The sequence below is a fragment of the Pleuronectes platessa genome, chromosome 15 (genome assembly GCF_947347685.1).
Source record: "Pleuronectes platessa chromosome 15, fPlePla1.1, whole genome shotgun sequence".
Lineage (NCBI taxonomy): Eukaryota > Metazoa > Chordata > Actinopteri > Pleuronectiformes > Pleuronectidae > Pleuronectes > Pleuronectes platessa.
Window position 1 is genome coordinate 20247479 of NC_070640.1, and position 17143 is coordinate 20264621.

Consider the following 17143-nt stretch of genomic DNA (forward strand, 5'->3'; position numbering starts at 1 on the left):
ACTGCTACTTGCAGACTAAGGATTTTAAAGCAGGACACTGCTGAAAAATGTGATGCTCTTCAAAGCGGCAGAGAAGAGTAGATAGCCTTTATATGGGGGTGGGGTTCATTATGTGGTGCACAGGACACCATTATTAGCCCCATTACACACACTGACAGCCGCACATTCATTCTCCTATACCTGCTTTTTAAAGCCACCCATAAATAATGAGAGCTGCAGCTAGCCTCGTCTTGGAGGAAGGGAAAAAGGTCATTATAGAGCCGGCCTCCATTTGTCAGAATTATTTCATAATCTCAGGTCACAAGGAGGGTTTATACTTAAGTTAATTGTAGTTTGGACCACTGAACATAAATTTAAATTAGCAATCAATTTGTTACTCTCTGCAGATTGTGACCCTGTCTGCTCTTTATTGGGACCATCAGTGACAGATACAGCCAGAGACACTATTCAATGGTGATAAAGACTAAAGACTTGGTTTTTTAACATCACTCGTTAAAATAGTGTGAATTAAAGCAGATTAATTACAAAGATAAATAGCTTAATGAAACATTTTACATTTAGCTAAAATCATATAGATTTTCCATATACATTGATTTTTATATTGATGCTCTAAGACTGAGGCTATGTTGCGTATTTTCTGCCACTACATTTTGCGGTAGAGGTCACAGTGCTGTCCTGGTTAAATGTGCTCTGACTGGTAATCGGTTGTGCTGTGCAGTATAATTACCCCGGCTTTTATCACAATGACCTCTCTGACGAACTTCCCTGGTGGAAGGAGACACCTGAGAGCTTCCACACTTCCTATCTGCCCTTGTTTTATCGAAAAGGGCCCGTCTGAATGGATAATAAAGCCCCTGTTCTCCCAACAGACGCATAATGGAGGGTGGAGTGGTCCTCTCTGGCAGACTACTGTGCTTCTCTGCACTAGAGAAACCAATACCAGGCCTATCGGCTGATATATGACACTAATGCACAGGCTGACTGGGGCTCTAAACAGAAAAGAGGGATTGTTCCGACTTTCGACTGGCTGTAGGATCCATGACTCACAGGTACCACACTGTCTGGCCCCTGAGACCGCTCTAATTGCTTTACATCTGTACAAAGGTTTTTTGTAATCGGGCCTTCTGCCTCCATTTGTCTTCCTTTCAGTCTCCTAGTGAAGGCCTTAATTGGTCTTAGTGGGGCTTTTTTTTTCCAGTTAGCTCCCGGGCCTGAGCTAGTAGAAGACTTTACCTTCGGGGCCAGTGGGGTTTGCTGGCTGCCAGTGGTCGGGGAGGTTGCAGAGGAGAGGAAGTCAATACTTCTTGTACCTTTAACACTTTAATTAATGTTCTCCTGACAAGCAGTTTTTTTTATCTCCCATAGCTTCACATAGGGGGTTTGAGCTCTTGGGATCCACACAAGAATCAAGACTTGTACAGCTTTGTGAGAAAACCTCCCATGTAGTCTCCAGTGGACAATCGACATTTTCAGTCCGATTCTTTTATTACTGCACATTTACACGGCGGTGTCTCTGACTGATAGCGTGTGCCTGCAAATCTCTCTCTGTTTTCTTTTACAAGTAAACACTGTTGGTTGAACTGCACGTTTTTCATCAGTATTGGTTAAATGCTCAAACGTATAGTTTGATGAGTGTGAATATTCAGATTAGGGCAATGTTATGAAATAACCATTTTCCCAGTAAAGCTTAAAATTATTGCTGAATCTGAACACGCTGCAGAAAACAGATGTTACTGGTGTCAGTAAATAAGATACAGCAAATTACCCATAGAAAATTAAAATTTTGAAGGAACACAGATAAATACTCACAGAAATCTGTATGAGTTTTAAGCATTCCACAATGATAGAAACGATTGCAATCGAGGACTTTTTCCATCAAAGCATGTGCCTAAATGGCTCTGAAATAACACTCTCAAATAAAGGCGCTTACAGCTGCAGTCAAGAACAGCATTGCCTTACGCTGAGAGTGAGGGAACTATTCGATTTTGTTAAGAGGAAGTCTGTCAGTCATAAAGCTCCACCGGTCTATATTTGCTTTCATTAAACTACTTGAGCGTGTTTACATTTAGCAAAGTGCTGCCGTAAGCTGAGGCAGTTTCCCAGAGCGTAATGTGACCTACCTCACTTATCTGACTAGACCCTGTTCACACTTGTCTTGCCCAGTGATAACATCTCATGTACACAGCGCTGCAAACCACATTTCACAACTTTAATTTAAGATAACATGACATGTTCCTGGCTCTGCACTTGTTTTCTCCTCTTCCCACAAGTCTAAGTACAATATATATCCCTTAAGATATATATCCTCCACATGTTAATGAACATAAACAGAACTGCCACATTTTAATGCCAAGTTCTATAAACATTCACATTTTTTTCCTATATAAACTTTAAAAGTTTCTGTAAATTTAATTTGGGAATATTTGTATAATATACAGAAGCATGTTTTGCTAACAAATCTTCTATCTAAAATGATTTATACCTGATATGTCCACTGCTTTTTGCTGCGGCTTTTTGCTGCACTTTACCACTCTTAGTGAATAAAGGACCGAACAAACTCTGCTCTGAAATGTGGAGCAGGACCTCTCCTTCACTAGGTTCTGCACTGCTGTGCTCCCTGCATTTCCTGCTGACTGACTGATAGGGAGCTCTACTGCCAGGGCTTAAATAGCAGCTGTAAGCGTCCAGCTGCTCCCTGCCACGCTCCACTTCTCCCCAGATGGCTCCGAGACTTTCCAGCAGCCCTCCGGAGGAGCGCTCATGAGGAAAGTGTTATGGAGTGGCTCTCTGAAACACCAGGGAGCATCCCTCACTGCACCACAGCCACCCTCCTCCCTCTCCAACCCCCGGGCGGAATGCCCAAATCAGGGGAGGGCTGCTTGTGCAGCGTCGCTTGCCAACTTACCAATAGGAGGCAGCACAGATGGCCGTGTCCGCAGTGTAGGCCAGCAAGCAGCAGGGCCTAAGGGGGTGGTCCTTGAGAGAGCACATGCCATGCCTGGCCCGGGATGCCACTGATATCCCCCAGGAGGAGAGCGCGCTGGCCCTCAGCAGCTGACCAGCAGAAGTCTGGCAAGCTCTGATCAGCTCAGATATGGTGTGCAGTGAAATGTTTTTCTTTACCCACATGGGTGTCTTTGATAAGTGGGTTGTTTCAGAGCATTGCTAACCCAAGAGAGAAGGTGTTGGGTGAAAACGAGCACATTCAAAGTCATAGTAAATTTCCTTCAAGAGTCATATATTATGCCAGCTATAATGCTTCAGGGCAAGTCTTTGACCTTGGCTGTGTGTTAAAGTGATGAATGGTCCATCAACCTCACACCATGGAATCAAACCACAGGGTCGACTTCAACCATGACACTTCCCACAGAGATAGTGTCATGTTCAACATCCTGCACTATCACTGTTCGGAAAATATACGTTGCTGTTATTTGATTTTGATGACCAGTGGAATTGGATTAAAGACAAGGGTAAAACTAAAGCAGTCTTCGAACAGTAGAGGATAAGTCCACAACAGTATTTATAACAGATTTAAAAAAATAGACAAAGATGTAGCAACATATGCTACATCCATAAGGGTACAAGCAAATACATAATATATGTTTGCAAAACAAATTTAAACGTATACCTCTAAGCTTCTGAGTTGGTGATAAGTGGAAAAAGGCAGCCGCACAAAGTAGAACTGAGTGGAACATATTTTACTTTGTCAGTTAAACTAATGACTCCCATGATACTTTTTTTTATATGCACTTAATTTGTCATTCAAAATGTCTCTTATAACTTGTAATACAAACGGAAACTGACAGTTGTGACCTATAGTAAAAAGCAGAGTTTATCCCCTTTCTAAGATCTTTCTTGGTATTTATATCACAACTACTTTTGTCAACAATACATCCAATTTTGTGTGAGTCGCAGCATTTTTCTTCCCTGCTCCTCTCTTTTTTTTACTTTGTTTGTGAGAGAGGAGGGAAGTATGCTCTAGGGATGTGTGCTATTGCTCCTGGGTGGAGGCGGGGGGCATGGTCTGGTGACCTCACTGTTATCCTTGTCGTGACAGGAAACATAGATCATAGACGGGCCTCTAATGCGAAACACATTCTGCCACAACTTGATCAAAGCCAGGCTGCCTGGACAACAAAGTGCCCTGTAATGTCATATTTTGACCATATAATTGGAGAGTAATTATGGCTGACAAAACACTCTTTCTCCCCCCCTCTCCCTCCCAGTGTCTGTGGACTGTAAGAAAGCCCAGAGAAGGCTTGTCATAAAATATAGGATATTGTATGCTGAGTTGGCTGGAAAGCTCTCGAGTGGAGCCGAGCGTAGGTCCGTTTTTATTGGAGCACGATCGCTTATTCAGAGACACTATAACAACACACAAGGGTAATAGTAACCAAGGGGCCTAGAAAAACACTGGTGCACCACATGACAGCTGATCCTTACTCACCAACAAGACACCAGTCTCCCAACTAACTGTGACCGAACTCTTTGGCTTTAAGACGGACTGAGTATTTTATCTTGTCTGTAATAAACACAGTCTACATTTCTGCGGAAAGCAGAGTTTTCAGGCTCCATTGCAGCTTTACCAGTAATTCACTAATCGCAGCTGTTTGTGAAACTGACCCTGAAATCTTCACAGCAGAGCAAAGTTTAAAAAAACAAAGACATAAAGAAAAAAAGCTTGGCAAAGACTGCTTTTACAGTCAGATATATTTTTGCGTGTTGGCAGTGTTATACACAAGTTGGAAATTATTTCAGCGAAAGAATAGAAGAAGAACCTTTGACAAAGTCAGAGTTGAGAATTTGATGCAGATGTGTGGTGTTTTGTTGTGCTCACATTGCAGTGGTTGTCCCAGATTGCTGGGCAAACATTTTTAACCATGGGTAGCCTTTCATTCTGATGTTCTCCCTCCTGCCGGGCCAGTCAACATGAACATGGAGCCGAGGGGCCTGAGCTCTGTGGTATTCTGCTCTATAGCAATCAAACAGAAAACACATGAAACACTGCGAAACATTACAGTTTGACAAGTTGTGAAAAGTTTGGAAACTCTGTTCCAGCGCAGCTCCGAAATCAAAGTCCCACATCACCTCTCTTAGTTTGACCTAGTGTTTATATACTGTTAATAGTTTCAGGGAGCAAAACAAGTCATCAGAAGTTAAAACTCCTAACCATCACAGTCCGTTAATGGCTCCTCTGTCCAAAAGCTGTGCTTCATTTGGTGAGCCGGGCCACAAGTCGAGCTGTTAATCGGTCAGAATGTGGTGAGAGCATGTTGACAGACTTTTTGCCACTGTAAGTGATAAAACCTTGAATTACTAGAGCTAAGATTAGTCATTTTACTTGTAATTGTCTCAATAACAGATGTTCAGATATGTAATGTTTTATGAGACCTCTGTGCCTTTGTCAAGAAGGTTAAATTAGGCTTTGTGGGACAGAAGGCGGCTTGAACCTTAACTGTAAAACTCGTATAGTGGGAGGTGGTCGATGTCAGATGGCTGGTCTGTGGCTTTCAGCCTGCTATCACGCTGTACCACTTAGCATGCTAATTAATCCCAACCAAAGGGCCGTGTCAGTCACCCCACGCTCCGCCAGGGACGCTCCCACTGGGCTCATCCTGCTTTAATTGAGCACGTTTTTCAGGAGCCTGCTGTCCCTGGGATTACATTAGATCCCTCTAATTCACCCAGCCTGCCACAAAGTGAACGCGAGAGGGAGGGAGCTAGATGAGATGAAGAACTGGGAGATGTATAAATAAACCAAACAAACAAACAAAAAACCAGACTGAGTGTTTATTAACACCCCTGGGATGAGAAAGGAGGTGAGAGCAGGAAATCATTAGCGCAGGAGAGTCAAACTAGGCTCGTTTGATCTCACTGATGGAAGAGCAAATGTAATTTAGCGCGCTGCGAGTAATTTGTTTTAGCAGTTAGCATGGGTTCCTTTTAATTTCATTTTGCCTTGCATCAGTCTTTCAAATTAAATATTTTTATTTTTTACAAAGTGGATCTTTGTGAGCCTCGCGGCTCCAAGACCAGCCCTCAACAACAACTAATGTTTATTCATCTTTGCATGTTTGCATGTGCGGTAGACAGAATCTTGACAGGATTGTGCAGTGTCGGCTTTTATTTGACTACTTACTGTATAATGAGGCAACTCAGATGTACACTGTGACAGCTAGCAAATCATGGGAGGGAAATAACAAAGTGTTTTTGTCACCGCTGCTCTAATTATTTGGAAGACGGTGCTGAAGTGGCTGCATCTGTTTTGGTGTCACACCTTGTGTCCTCATTCTACTGAAAGGTATTAACCATGCAATCTGTTTGTGAAAACATGACAACATTTTGGAACCCAGGTAACTTAACAGTTCCTACATTATAACATAAAACATATCGTTTATAGAGTAACTTGTCTCAGTAAATTGTATGAATAAATCACAAATGGCTGTAGGGTGAACGAGGTATAAGACCCAAAGGGGGACGTTTATCTCAGCCTGTCAGGGTGTTGCCACTTAATTTCGACCACCACCCATGACACCAAGGAGGCCTTCAGCTGCTTTGGGACCAGCTAGTCTCAGCTCAGGTGAGACGGGAAGAGAGAGGAGTCTTATCTGTGGGACTTTCAGGGGGCACTGTTTCTGTGAAGCACCTTATCAGGCCTGTGTTCACACCGCGTGGAGCCTCGGCACCTGCTATCCCTGGCAGCCGAGATGTGAGATACCCTCCTCTGGCGATGAAGAAGCAAAGACACGAACAAGGTGAACCGCTTTGAGGCTCAGCAGCAATCTGTGGAAACATAGGTAGCCATTTTGCCTGCGAGGAGAGCGATTACTCCCGATACTTAACTCTAATGTCTCTGATTTTGTAGATTTATGAGAATCTGCTGGAAAATACCTTCAAAATATTGCAACTTCTTACTTAATATGTTGAAGTATATGATATTCACATTATATAGTATATGTTTTAAATTGAATAAATATGTGTCTAACATTTAAGATATGCAATCATTTTGTGCAAGATTTCTGACCATTTGTATTCCTAGCTGCCACTACAGACTGATAAACAACATGTGCTCTAATGTGAGAACGCTGTAGGAGCTGCGTATCTCAGTTGTGTCCCTGGCAGAGCCTGCAGGGGTTGTTAGCGTTGACAGTGCCGGTCTTCATGCATGAGACTTCCAAGCAGATTGTTGGCAGAGCCGGGCAGCCTCTCGCAGACGAGTGTCAGCTGGCTGCAAGCCTCCGAATCCTCTCCTCCTCCCACTCCTCGTCCATGTCTCCCCATCAAGGCAGACCCAGAGAAAAGGCGCTTTATGGAGCCCCATAATGATATGTGGCGAATGTGCGGCACCGGGCTGATTGTTACCAGTGGCAGCTGTGCAGATAGCCTGGATGATGGAAAATCAGTGGGACCTCATTTTGGTTTGCCAGTATGAATATTAATGGCTCGTTTCCAGGCCATGGCTAATGATGAGGAAAATTCCCTAATAAAAACTTGATGTGATGGGCAACGACCCGCGGGGTCACTGGAGACAGTCAAAGTTAATAGTGTGCCATCAGGTGTGAGGAGTTAAGTGATTAGAGGCACGGAACCTAATCCTGATGTTTTTCTCCCCCCTCAGCGAGGAGTCAGGGTGGAGGGGGGGAGGGAGGTGGGAGGGGAGGAGAGGGGAGCAGAGGAGGGCTGCAACATACGTCCGACTGCATGTAATCCATGAACGTTGCAATTATAGGTGGCAGGCAAAGATTATTTTCCAGATAACTGCTCCATTATGTATAATATCATCACATTTCACAAGGGATTTGTGTCATACGGAGTCTTTTGATGCTGCAGCTCATAGGATTCAATGCGAGATGACAGTGGCAGTACGGATTTAAACAGTTGTCGATGTCTCGCTGTAATGAATATCAACTTTAAGAACAAAAGACTGTCCTGTCTGAAATTAAACGAAGCCGAAATGCATGGATTTAAATCAGTTAGTGTTCAAAGAAGAAGAGCATGGATGTTTTTGTTTTCGATTGTCAGTTCTACAGACACATTTCAGGCTTAACTCTAAAGAATTGTGAAGTAATACCCAATCGAAAGTGTCATCGAGCTGCTTTCAGATATGAACTCCATTCAGGCATTGAAGTCTGATGATTTTCCTAAAAAAGATCAGACGAGAGCTTTTGGTGAGAAGGGCCAACACCGGTGTTGCTGTGCTGTAAATAAAAACATTGGGCTCTACTCTGTGGAATTTATGTTGTGTCCTAACTTCTACAAGCTTTACCCAGACACTACGCCTCACTTGAACAGAAATGTTCCTGTTGTTGTGAATGTGTCTGACCCGGACAATCTCCTGCTGTGTTCTTCATAAGTGAGGAGATAACTCTGCCAGACCCAATTTTCCTGACATTTTCCAGAGTTTATGTCTGAACAACAGCTTATTTAGGGAAATGAAGAAAAGGGCAGAAGTGTTTAATTCCATCTGCTCATCGTCACAAAGCTCCCCCATCATTGCACTTGCCCACTTTCTATTCACAGAGACCTTGCTTCTTTGGGAGCATACCACAAATAGTGTAAAATTGATTGTTTGTGTGTGGCCAGATTGCTGTAATTAAGATGCCAAATCACATCATTGTTAATGTCTAGCATGTGGGGTAATTAAAATACATACAAAGTGGACTCCTCTCAGGGGAGTCACCATAACGGCACAAACAATACACTTTGATTTGTGTAATTATCTCAAAATCCTTGATTAATCCAGCATCTGCTTTGGGCCTTGGTCCCCTCTAGGCTCATGGGGACAGTGCAGAGTTTGGGTGTGGCAACTTGTGTTTTTGTTAGTGTACTGAACAATTGTGTCATATGTCTTTTCATTTCTGTGAGATAGGTAGTAAACGCTTCCCACCTCCGGGTGCCCTGGAGCCTCGCCTGTAGCGAGTAGAACTACGTTGAGATGACCCTTAGAGGGAGAGATACTGACCTGTTACTGATTGTGTAACAAATGGAGCAAAGTGGTGCACTCCTCAGTTCCTTCTTTCTTACACTTGTTGTCAGGTGTGTGTGTGTGTGTGTGTGTGTGTGTGTGTGTGTGTGTGTGTGTGTGTGTGTGTGTGCATACATGTGTGTGTGTATGGTGTGTTTACATTTGGTGGGTGGATTGTGCTGATCAACAGAGAGGTTTACCCTACGGCAAAATCAGTTTTTGTCGAGCATCACTACATCTCCTTACAGTTGAGTCGACTGTCCTTCCATTCTTTACACTCAAACACCAACAACATACACTTACATCACTCGTATTCCTCCAGAACAAACCTTATCATCCCAACTGTGTGAATGTGCCTGCGTGTCTGCATTTCAAACAGGGCTCCTTACTTCTCTGGTCAGCCCTCAACATGGAGTCCTTCTGCGCTCGTTTCTGAGCCAACTCTCACATTATTGGTGCTATTATAATGTAAATCACCAGCGATTTAACAATATGGGATTAATAATTATGTGGAATTGATATAAAAGATTCAGGTTTAAAAGATTGTGTCAAACATTCTTCCAGTACGTTTGGGCACAGTCCAGTGAGATAAAACGTAAAAAAGAATGCACTCCAGAGTATTGAAACCAGAGGTCACAGAATATAGAGTTCTTATTATTTAATGGCAGGCTTCATTTTCTGCCAATCTCCCCCATCGTTCTTCCTTGAGCTCCCCTGTCCTGGAGTTTGCGGTCCAGTTGGATATTTTCAGGATAAAGTTTAACATTTGAAGGGGAAATTGCATTCAGATGTTGCATTTGGCTGGTGCTGCAAATCAGACCTGGTTAGATGAGTCCAGACAGAGGTCTGGTCCTCCCTGACGAAACATTCCTGGCTGCTGAAAGAGGTGTTTGCCTTATTTGACTATATAGACTGTCTCAAACACTTAAGCTGTGCTGTTTTCTTTTCCTTGTGCTTTCTTCTGTGGTCTCCTCTTTCCTACCATATTTTTATATGACAGTTCAACATCAAGCAGATGCTGTGGAAATTAGATGTTCAATGTCATCGCCGCAGATCCCACTTATTTTAATGATCTGTCCGAGTCAGGCATGACATGTCGAATTTCCTTCCACTCGCTGAACTTTAAGGTGTATTTACAAAGCTGTCTTCTATGGAAACCCATTCATGGAATGTACGCCTGCTGGACCTATTTTTATAGTAAATAAATCCCAGAGTTTATTTGAGGTTCACTCAAGTGTACAGGCACTTAAGTACAGTCTAGATTCAGTTTTAATCTAATTATGATGAAACAAACATCCAATTAGTCTGTAGCATAGCCCTGTTTAACACTGACTTACCAAAGGAGGCTTTTAAACAGAAGGTCTATCCAGGGCAGATAATCATTAAAACCATAAGTCACAGCCGGTGACAGCGCCACATGAAGCTGATGATTGATCATATTGAACTGGACCACATCTCCATCTCCAGTCAGCAAGATGTATCGACCTCTCTCCTGCCGCCAAGTTTAAAATTATCCCCATTTTTTATGAAAAATTCTAAATTTGATGTCGCTGAGTCAGTTTTCTTTTTTTCATTTCTGCTATAAGAATGTAATTTGTGAGCGTATTGTGACTTGGCCTGCTGCTCCGGCTTTGTGTGCCAAAGCAGGTGCTGTGTAGCAAACCCTGAGCCCATCAGTCTCCTCCTGCCCGGCTCTATTTGTTGTTTCTCAATTCACAGTGGCAGGTCTGGCACACGTGTGTAATGGTGAGAAAGAGAGAGGGAGTTGGAGAAAGAGAGATGGATATGCGATGTGTGAGTTGGGATTGGAGAATAAGCGTGGCACAGATCCTCATTTCAACATCCTGGCCTTTCCTTTTATTCCCCAAGTATACTGTGGCACAGCCTCAGCCCAGCAGTAGGCCAGGCATGCAGCCGTATCGTGCCGTCGTGGAGGGTGAGCTGTCCAGCTTGGCAAGTCTGGGCTCATCCACATTCTAGCCCCACATACCCCCCTACCCCCATCCCCAACCTGCAGAGAGGAGCACTGGGCTCCAAGATGGCAATCAAGGCTTGATTTGCCAACACATTTCCAATGATTAAAATGTAATTAGCACAAGCGAGCACCTCCTCCCCAGCTAATTTCCACACACGCTGTGACCGGCAGGCGGTCGGCGGCACCGAGGCCCCAGCAGCAGATGGAGGAGGATGCAGCGGGAGGGGAAAAAACCATTTTGCCATGTGACTGTTTGCATCAGAAAACCATCAGGATGCGCAGCTATATCAGGAAGGGGCTGTTAGGAAAAGGGAATGAAGAGCCCTTGACGACGGCACATCAAATTGGCACCGTCGGAGCTGACCCTGGCAATGGCTGCCATCTTTCATGCTGTCTTTCCAGCTCCCGGGCATGGAGGCAAGTTGGCTTCTTTCCTGGGCTTTAACCCCTTCAGCCATCCTCCAGGACAACCTGGCGCAGACTGATAAACAGACACCACCCTCTGTGTAACGGGGCGCTTTAATGAAGCCCACATCAACCACTATTAATTTTAAGGTCATGGATAGCAACCAACATAACCTGAGGCTAATGTTACTCATGGGAGCGACAATATGAATCCATCATGGATCCAGACTTAAGAAGGTGCCATTTAAGAAAATACTAGATTAGAGGCAACACTGGAAACAGCCAATCAGAAATTATAATAAGCCTGTTAAACATACTCTGTTTGCCTTCAGAATTATCCTTTATGCATGTAATCTTTTTCTTGATTGACTGAACATCTGTTAGTGTTTGCAGACCAGTGGATTTCCAGGAAGTTATGTTGGAAAAGGGAACATGGCATACTTGCCTTGCACGCATCCTCCTGTGATGTGGTTACCTCTTTAGTACAGACGTTTTTCTGCGGGTAGCTCTGGCAGCAGACTTTGGTGATCCCTGCTGCTACAGAGGAAAGCATAGCTGTATCATTTAGCATTCAGCCCATGGCTTCTTACGTTCCCCTTCTATTGGGCCAGTACAACACTCAGCTGGAGAGGATTTAGGACAAGAATAATTTACTCCTACTTTCAGACCAATATAAACAAAAGCCTCGTTGCTTGGACAGAGCGTAGGGAAATTTGTAAGAGCACTCAGCCAAAAGAGAGGCCCGGGTGAGAGCAGGGGGGCAATCAGAAGTGCTCCGGATACAAGCCAACATCAACAGCTCTCAGAGCTGAAGCTAATGTTTGACATTCCTGTGTTACTTAAACTAAACACTAGCGTCTAGCTGTACAGTATAATGCTGGCCCTGTGTAAAAAGCAGCAGCCTGTGTAAAGTATCGTTTTTCTTTGTCAATCCCCTCCCAAGACTAATGGTTTCCTTACTGTACATGACTGTAAATAAGACCAATTTCCTACCTCCGCCTGTTGGAGACCTAACTCCACTAATCTCAATAGCTCCATTGTTGTTGTTTTTTTCTCTCTTCAGTATAATATATTCATTGTAACTCTGTTATATACAGTTTTCATTTTCATTAGACATGTCCTCCCTGGATTGATATAAAGTGTTTTTGATATTACAGTTAATCATAGCTCTGCAGACTTATTTATTCCCACCTGACAGCACGTATTCATGTTATCCAGAATCATGGCAATAACTGAATTTTCTTAGCTCACGCTTACCTCCAAAAAACAATACTTTTCCTCAGTTATTATTGATGAGGTCTAGTGATCGTTCATGACATTTCCAACTGCCAAGTACAAAGCTGAGACTTTCTAGCTTTCTGTCTGTGTCTAATGTCGGAGAAGAAATTCAAGGAACAAAACAAAATCCAGATATGCAAGGATTCTGTTCCCCCGGCCTCAGGGTTGCTTTATGCATGAGGCAACGCATTAGTTCACAATGATGACTTATCTGTGAGTGACAGCCCTGACTTGTTTGTATGCCTGAGACGTGTTTTCATGTCTTCAGAGATATTGTTATCAGTTGTTACTTTTTACTTTGTGCTTGAGCATCGATTTTGAGGGAGCTTTGGTGTCTGCGCTGTAAGGACAACCAGATTGCCTGCCCTTGCCTGTCAGGCCTGATCTCAGGATTTTTTACCTTGCTCATTATAAAGGTATTTCAATTTTATTAAGTTCTCCCTTTTTTCCATCCTTTGTCGCGCCGGTAAATTTGCATACCTCTATTCCTGGGGTAAAAAAAAAGTAATGACAGCAATTTCTTTTCTTTTCTCTCCCCCACCAGCCGTGTGAGTGCTTCGTTTAGTGGCACCTGTGAAAGCGACAGGCGCTCGGATGAGAAGTGAAAGAGAGCAGTTGATTAAATCATCATCAAGTCGTAGCACAGAAAGTCAATTCTGCTTGCCGTCTACAATGATATCCTTTTATCTTAAAGTAATGAGCTATGGCACTTTTGCATCGGGTAATACGATGAGTTCCATTAGCATGTTCCATTTGCTTCACAAGCAAGGGCAAGTCATTCCAGCCAGCTTCTATCTTGGTAATCAAAGCAATTGGCTGCACAGTCAGGGAAGAGGGGAAAGGAGAGAGAGCGGAACAAGGGAACATGAGAAAGAAAGGCTGGTAGTGGTTTATGGATCACAACACAGAGGAAAATCTAAAATGATGTCCATTATTTGAACTCCTTGCGTGCCTGTGTTCCCTGGTATGTAGTGTGCACATGCAGAGAAGCAGCTAATGAGCTCCTGTTTGCATTTCTGTTGTCACTTTCTGAGAGGCGGAATACTTGGAAGCGGTTGAGACGGCGGGTACTGCTCATCAGATCCTGTCTGCTGCTACATTAGTCAGTCCTGTGTGGGAGGCCACAAGAGAGAGAGGTACACGGGTGACACGCCCATTTATTCACAAGCAAAAAATAGATGCACACACTGTGTTGCTTTTTGTCTAACACAGCCATTCACCTGTAATCCAAATCTGCACTTGTCTTTCACTTCCCTTATTTATTCTTCCGGCCCACAGTCTATATGGCTGCTGACTCTCTGCACACTGTATTAAAAATGGGGGTTGGAATGTTGTGGGCGGTGGAGAAAGAGAGTGAGAGAGAAATGGAGAGCGGGAGAACGTCTGAGGACTGTTTGCCCAGTGCGTTTATTGCCTCTGCATAATTTATGAGCTGCTGGAGCTGACCATCATGGCAGTGTGCCGCGGGCGGCCCCTGGGGCCATGTGGGACAGGCCTGTAAATTGGATGCTGTGCTCCTGCTGAGCTCGCAAGGCCCCATTTACCATCCAACTTGAGAAGCAGACCAACAATGAGCCCAGTCAGGAACCTTTGAGCTCTGCAGGGCAGCGGAAAAAAAATAGTAAAAAATGAGATGGAGGCAAAATAAAAGAAGAGAGTAAGAAAAAATGTCTGCGCCTTCTGTCGCTAACTCCCTGTGCTGTCAGTCATTGTACCACCTTCCTTCACCCCCTCCCTCCTTTAATCGACACCCACCCACCCCTCCCTGCACTCCAGATCCCCCCGCCTACACACACACACCATGCCAACCGCTGCCCATATCCCCCCCAGTGCCTTCTTCATTACTGACTCCAGTGCTTCTCTGCACCTCAGCCATATGCACAACGTTGAGGGCCGCCAGTCACCCAGCATTACACTAATTAGTTGATAAAGAATTAAGTGGACCTTGAAATTGAAATTGGAAAGAAAAAATGAAATCTAACCACTTTTTCCTCCCTCCATTACAAAGTTCCCTTCCTCCTCTTGTCATTTCTCCATCCCCAGCCTCAAGCAGGAACACATATCATGGAATTATAATTCTGGTGGTGGTTAGTGTTTTGAGATCCCTGCTCCGTCTGAATTTCACATAAAGGTTTTTCAAAAAAGAGCATGCCAGAGCTTGTGTAGCAAGTTTATGACGTGATCTGATGATATTCCCACACTGAATATGAGTATGTGATGAGTTTGTTATTAAAGATCTGATAACATATCTTATTTGCACAGGTAAATTGGATTATGGCAGTCCTTTGTGGTGCAATTGAACAGTTAGAAAAACAGGGATGCAGGCAAATTATTCCGAACTTCATTGTTGCCTTTTCGTTTTTCTTGCAGGGTGACACAGAGAGTGACCAGGACGACAAGGTAAGCCTGACACTTTTCTCACGTACTATTGACAAGGACGCGGTAAGTTCGTCATTAACCGATGTTTTTCGCATTGTATCATTTAAGGCATTTTTATCAAATCAATCAGATCCTAGAGGTTTAATTATTCAACTTTTTTAAGGCTGCAAATTTAATGTAATTAGAATTCAACATCCTGTTAATAACTGAGATATCCTTAATTAGCTGTGCATTAATTATAAATGACTTAATGATGTGCAAAATCTAAATGGAACTGTTCTGGGTTTTTAGGATTGGTATGTCATTTAGATAAGAGTGCTGTGACAGCCGGAGCTGAGGGTGCAGGCTTTGTTTTATTTAAAGCCGAGCACTGACAATATATGGTGCAGGGCTTATATCTGCATACCATGTATAGCTGTCAATCGCTCTTTGTGAATTAGAAATAACAGAAATTTACAGATATCATTACCCAGTTATACAAGTGCTGAGGAAAACAGTGTTCAATGGAAATAGCCAGAATCATTTTTGAGAAATCCTCAGGGGTGTAGCCTGATGGTGCAGGTACAATATCTTGGAATCACTCAATTTAGAGGTTTCTCTCTGTCTGGAGCAGAGTCTGTGCACAATGTACTGTGTCTATAACAATTAGCTAAGAGGTGCAATATGGATATCTATTTTAAAAGGTGGACCAATAATTAGCACTTCAATAAATGTCCCAGTATAACCAATGTTGCTGTGTCTTTTCCTGGGACTGTAAGAGTGCTCACCAGATTATATACCTGTCATTTCTTAAAGCAGGTTAATAATCTAAAGAGCATGTGGAAGACCTGATGTAAATGTAGTAGAAAGGGCAAGATCTCTGTCCGTTCATCTTGGCAAATTCAGCACATCAGTGACTGAGGTCTGGAGATGGTTTGGAGAATCTAACTGTTGCATGCTCTTTAATTTGGGCCTCTCTCAAATTCATTCCAGATTTTTTGCTCAGTTATGATGGTTAAAAAAATTGCAGACATTTTTCTGTTGGAAAGCTCAAATTATCAAACCAAACACCAATGGAAATGTATTTTCTTTTCTCAAAACAAACACAGAAAATATCCTTGCATACCGTGCACCTACGTTTTGCATTGGTTTTAGAAATATAAGCTGTCAAATTGTGGTCTTATCTATTGCAATATGCTAATGAATGCTAGTATCTGCAAGTGTGTATTGAGCCTTCTGTGCAGTACTCAGTGCAGCTCCAGTTATTATGTCCAGGTATTCTGAGCGTAACTCATAGATTCTAAGAGCAGCCATATTACCCAGTGGCTTCTAACTAGAGATCTAGATCAACTCTAATGATTTAGTAATGCCATTTGCTTGTGGTGTTTAGACTGTGCAGCAAATTGAGTCATTACTCAGTGTTGTCGATTTAAATTGCTCCTGTCTCGGTGGCAATTCCTTTTTGTTTCAGGAAGAGAGAGAGAGAGAGCACGGTGAGCTGTAATCCCCCCAGTGACTGCATTAATTCACCCTGGCTCATGTTATGCTCCTGATGAACAGCACTGACTACACCTTCCTGTCATTGATTAATTGTGTGTTAAAGTAACAGAGGAGTGAATTAGTAAATAGGTTACCCCTATGACGGCTGACTTACGTATTCTTCCTTGATGTGAGGGACTAATTGAAGCTCCCGCTCAACCCCCCCCCTCCTCAGTCCAGATCACCTTTTCTACTATCTGCTCCTGCCAGGCGCCGGGCATGCTACACCCACTGCCACTTTTGTCATTTGTATTCCGTGGGCGCCGCAGTCTACTTTACAGCGCCGCAGCAGAGAAGGACGCAGGAGAGCAGAGTCGTTTTAATGGGTCAAATGTATTCAGATGAGGACGAACGTGTCTTATTTCGTTTCCCTTCAAAAGCAGGAAATGGGAAAAAGTGTTCCCAGGAGAAATCATGTTCTGCCTGGTGTAGGAGACCTCTGCCAGGCTCTGATAAGAGACAGCTATTCGCATCTCAGAGAATGTGTGCACACAATCCTGCTCATGTGTTTGTGTGGTTGTGCCTGAAAACTGTCGGAGCATTAGCTCATTACAAAGTGACCTGTAGGAAGGCCCAGCTCTAACATTGGGTACATGCTAATGGCATGCTGGGAGACAGGTAGG

The 17143-nt window shown here is 43.4% G+C and overlaps 1 protein-coding gene across 1 annotated transcript in view; it reads left to right on the forward strand.

Annotated features, from left to right (window-relative positions):
• auts2a (activator of transcription and developmental regulator AUTS2 a) overlaps positions 1–17143 on the forward strand; it is a 298958-nt gene that overhangs the window by 186112 nt on the left and 95703 nt on the right. Inside the window, exon 5 of the mRNA XM_053442311.1 lies at positions 14994–15023. Within this exon, the coding sequence (XP_053298286.1) occupies positions 14994–15023 (30 nt within the window). The remainder of the gene's footprint in view (positions 1–14993; positions 15024–17143) is intronic.